The sequence below is a fragment of the Mesitornis unicolor genome, unplaced genomic scaffold (genome assembly GCF_000695765.1).
Source record: "Mesitornis unicolor isolate BGI_N332 unplaced genomic scaffold, ASM69576v1 scaffold11636, whole genome shotgun sequence".
NCBI lineage: Eukaryota > Metazoa > Chordata > Aves > Mesitornithiformes > Mesitornithidae > Mesitornis > Mesitornis unicolor.
The window spans coordinates 26571-31367 of NW_010190310.1; the positions used below are offsets into that span (position 1 = coordinate 26571).

Consider the following 4797-nt stretch of genomic DNA (forward strand, 5'->3'; position numbering starts at 1 on the left):
AGTATTTGAAATCACTTCAGTACAAGTTCACCAAATCCAGCAACAGGTGGTAAGGGCAACTTCGATTCTGGCTTCTGTTTCTTGTCAGTGTGTACAAGTCTGTAGTGAGGCAACAGGGCAAAAAAGTTAAACTGGTCCCCCATCTTCTTGGGATTCATCAGCATATCATAGCTGTGAAGTAACTGCTCACGAGCTGCTGTGTCAGGAGAATTCTGCAAGAGTACCTAAAAAAAAAAAAGAGAATGTAGGTTTTAGCCCTTCCTGCTTTCCTATAAATTCCCTCATACCTGCAATCTACTGCTTGTGTCCTTTTCACTTACACTAATGTACCAGTGCCATAGTGTTCAGTAGAAGACACTACAGGGTGACATCCCTGATGGAGCTTATACATTGATGTACATAGCAAAATTTTGCAGGAAATTCTTCTAAATGTAATACAATCAGTTTACTTTGTCTAGAAGCAACTCTTCAATCGCACACCTAGATGTTTTAAAACTTTCTTTTAAAATCAGATTTTTATAAAAAGCTCTCATGCTGCCTAAGAGTATTGCCTGTGGAGTAGGAGAGTTTACATACCTGTAAACATTATCATACCTGCAATCGGAGATCAATGCCCATGTTTTTCAAAAACTCTTGCTGTTTTATGGGTCCTAATGTGGCTGTTCTTCCCTGTGTCATCTTTCGAAGATAGCTGAAATCAACATCTGCTGTCAGGTCTGCAGTACCTGGAGCGCTCAGCACGTCATGAAGTTTGTGATTCCGGAAACCCTGAAAAATTAAACTGGAAGATTATACTTGGCTGTACTCCTAGCTCCCATAGCTGGGACTTGTGCGTGTAAAGGGTGAGAACAGCAAATTGCACTTCGAAAATCTGAGATAAATGTAGCAAGGGCTCAGATTATCCTTTCCATCTGGCAGAAACCCTTATGGCTACTGATTAAAAAAGGACTCAATCACTCGGTTTTATGCCTGTAACATAATGCAGGTTTTGCTATTATGTCTAGCCAAAACCTTGCTCTTACAAGAACTTAATGATCCAAGTGACAAATGAAAGATAGAGTATTTCGGCTTCTTATATCAGGGTAAATGACCTACCCGAAACGTGTCAGTTTTGGTTCCATCGTGACCATAATCGGCAACCAGTGCAGCCCCACCGTCCTTTTCAATACGACAGGCAAGCCTCTGAATGATGACACCAGCCTCAGGACACACTTCCACATGATCTCTCATTTCTTCAGGCTAGTGTAGAGTTCAAAGACCAAAACACCTGTATCAGCAAACAAGTACAGGGCAGTTCTTCATGCTCAATATCTTGGACTTGTTGTCACTTCACTGAAGCATGGAGGTCCTGGGGTATATTCTAGGCTACCTAGAGCTTGAGCTAGTTTTTGCTGACTATAATTTTCCATTACTGTGTTCAGCCATCTCTTCTATAACCTACAGTCAAGCGAAATGAACATTTTTGTAACAAGTGAGAGCACCTGCATCAGGTGAAACTGCATTACTGCGGTACTGAAGGAATGAAAAGAGCGCTTTAGCTATTTTCTTCCTCTGCACACCCTTCAAAAAGGCCTTTTTGTGTGAGCCTTTGTAATTGGTTTTAATCTCAGCTACCTAATTTTGTAACTTTAAGAATCCAGTGAACTTCAAAAAAACCCCAAACAACTTAGACACTTTCCACTGAAGGTCAGTATAGTACAGAAGGACCCAGCTGCACCGAGTATGTATGCAGCAGGTTGAGAGCCTGGCTTAGGCAGGGCCACTGCCGAGATGTGACACATGCAACACAGAACTCCCTGTCTCTTGGTGCCTCAGTTTGCTCTCTGAAGCGTTTTGCCTGTTTAACCTCTGAGTTTGCAAAGTTTGTACATATTTACTTTTGTGCTGTATTTTCACAGCATACAAAGCTAAATGCTTGTGGAAGTTCTGCAGAATGGCAGTGGTAAGCTGCATTTACTCATTTATAGGCTGAGACCCTCTCATGCTGTCAAAGTAACTGAGAAGCAGTAAGCGTACTTGAAAGAGTCAGTACAGATGTAAGTATGAACTCTGGTAGGCATAACCTTACCTGCATGAAGTTTTCTGTTGCTGGGGTACTGGATGGTGACAGGACAAACCGCAGCTTGTCAGGAACTTCTGGATCTATATCAACTAACACTTCACGCCACCCTTTCTCTGTTCTCTGTTTAACGAACCCAGAGTATTCATTGTACACTCTAGCAGGTACAACAGTATCTTGTTTACTTGATTGAACTAATGCATCAAGCATTTTCACAAATGTTTTCAGAACATATTATACTATTAACAACAGTTATTCATTCCTATTCCAGTAACTGCCTTGGAAAAAGCTTGTGGTAGAGACTCGTCTGCAGAGTCAACAAAGGCAAGTTTAATTAAAAGGAATGAATGATGCTGTCAAGAAAAAATGCTGCCTTTTCTATTGGCAGTGCAATATTTAATTTATCAAAATAAAATATTTTGTTCTACCAGTGATTTTCATAAACTAATTATCAAATTCAAGTTAAAAGTTTCTTCTGAATCCTAACTAGCCTCTATTTTGCTATTCTCATTACCATTCAAATGAAAGCCTTTCAGTCTTTGTTAGTAGTGGTACATAAAATAACGTGGAAATTAAAACTTAATTCATGTAAGTCTTTAGCTTTCTATAAGTTATACCATTCAAGAATAATTACTAATTTTACAGTTATCAGCTGAATTAAGCCTTATTTGTCCTATTTCAGTTAGAAATATTTCATCACTAGAGACAACGCATGTATCTAATTTGGCACCCTAATTCTATTCTTCCTCAAAGAGAAAAGGCATTTAAGCAGATAGTCAAAATTACAATACTCTTCTTGCTATACCTGAAACTTGTGTATTGGCAGGGCATCAAAAAACTCATGTGCTAAGTAAAAGCTGTAACCTGCGGAAAGGTAAAAGAAAAATGCATTAAGTTATTAATGCCTTCATAGCAGCTTCCAGTTGAAAATGTTTTTTATGAGTTCTAATGAATTAAGCTAGTTAATGTGGTTGTGAAATTATCATCATTACTTCCAGCTTGGATACATCAAAGATAGGATTTCTACATCTAGCTCTAGCTTTCAGTCCATGAACTGTAGATTGGTATCTCATGAAAGGAGATTCAGGCAAAGGCAGCAAATGGTTCCTTAAGAAAAGAAAGTCAGAATATATGAAATTGGGTAGCTATTCCAAAATGAAGGTAGTCAGAATAAGCAGCAGTTATGAGAATGAGCCAAGATCCTGCCTCAGACTCATACATGAGGAACAAATATTAACTGCTTTTATATCTATTATGATGGCTAGCAGAGATGTCCTCTGTTATCAAAAGCTGCAAACAGAGGAAGGACACCATCCCTGAAACAACACTTTCACGCCCCTTACCTGGCGGCACATCTTGAATGTCTCTGTACCAGAAAATGGGAATTCCAGTCTTGCTAATGCCTTTCATGTAAGCAGACTTGTCCTCGGGGTTCAACTGCACCTTCCCTCCTGTCAGTGTCAGTGCTTGGACCTCGCTGAGTTTGGGACTCACTTCTACCAGATGAACAGAGACATCACATTTACTAAGTAAAGATGTAAGCTGGTTGAAGACCTATAAGGGCAGATGAATTCTATTAGGCAGTCACATGGTGTATACATTAAAGGTTTAAGAATTAACTTTGACTGTCATCATTTATATTAAAGATAAAAGATTTAGTTTACTTTCATTTAACAAAATAGTCCCAGTGAAAGAGACTACATTTTGCTCCTCCAAAAGGAAATGGGAATTTCTTCATCAATTTTATTAAAAACTTATATGCTTCCAATAAAGTTTGCAAAATACAGCACACATTATATAGTTGTGAGGACAACAGGAAACGCTAATTTGGAATGGTAATAGCCTGAGAGTGAGTAGCTACTCTAATGGATGAGAAAAGTGGTTCCATTTTCCCAGACACCATAAACAAAAAGTCCTCACTATTCTACATTTCACTGTGGTTAGGGTTATTTTTCATTAACATACGCAAATAGAATAAAAGCTCTTCTGCGGTACTAAATCCCATTAGTGATTCGTTTTTGAACCAGTACTATTTTAATTAATAGCCATGCAAGCATGACAGAACAGGAAGGGTTAACTCAGAAGAAATAAGTCCCTGAAATCCCCAAAGGAACCGATCCAACTTCACCTCAGTGTTACTGTCCTCCCCTCTTCCTCCCATTGCTTGCACTGCAGCACCATCCTAAATAGATTTCAGTTTGGATAGTGCTTTCCTATACAGAAATATTTTGTAATGGAATACTCCTGCTCTCCCCTTCTATCAAGTACTGTTTGAAAGATCGCATGAGTGTCTGCGCAGTCTGCGCGCACTGGCCCATGTTCTGCTTTCAGCTGAGAAGCCTGGTGTCAGAAACATGCATGTATTTTAATTACAGTGTAAGCTGCAAATCTCCTGACTGAAATGATTTGGTTACTAAGGAAGGTTAAACCCTGACAACAAAACATCATTCTTTCAGATTTCAGAGTAGCCATGGAAGAAAGCCAGAAATCAAGAATGTTAATACTAGTTTTCACCTACCCGTAATATATCATCAGTAAGAGTGCCCCTCCCCGGGCCCAGCTCCACCAGCTGAAAGGCTTTCGGTTTGCCTGTGGCTATCCATTCACTGACATACCATATTCCTATCAACTGACAGTGAGAAACAACACAGAGAGTTACAGCGTATCTTGAGAACTTGTGGAAGTGATATCTGCCTTTTGTCCCATAATAACTAAGATACTCTACCTATAATATTAAT

At 39.2% G+C, this 4797-nt stretch overlaps 1 protein-coding gene across 1 annotated transcript; it reads right to left on the reverse strand.

Moving 5' to 3' along the window:
* On the reverse strand, positions 1-4688 carry NDUFAF7 (NADH dehydrogenase (ubiquinone) complex I, assembly factor 7; the record flags this gene model as incomplete). The annotated part of the gene is made up of 7 exons (XM_010186366.1): positions 1-224; positions 595-768; positions 1096-1239; positions 2069-2182; positions 2865-2923; positions 3403-3613; positions 4578-4688. Coding segments are annotated over 7 exons (1026 nt in total), but the record flags the coding sequence as incomplete, so codon positions are not given.
* Between the last annotated feature and the right edge of the window lie 109 nt (positions 4689-4797).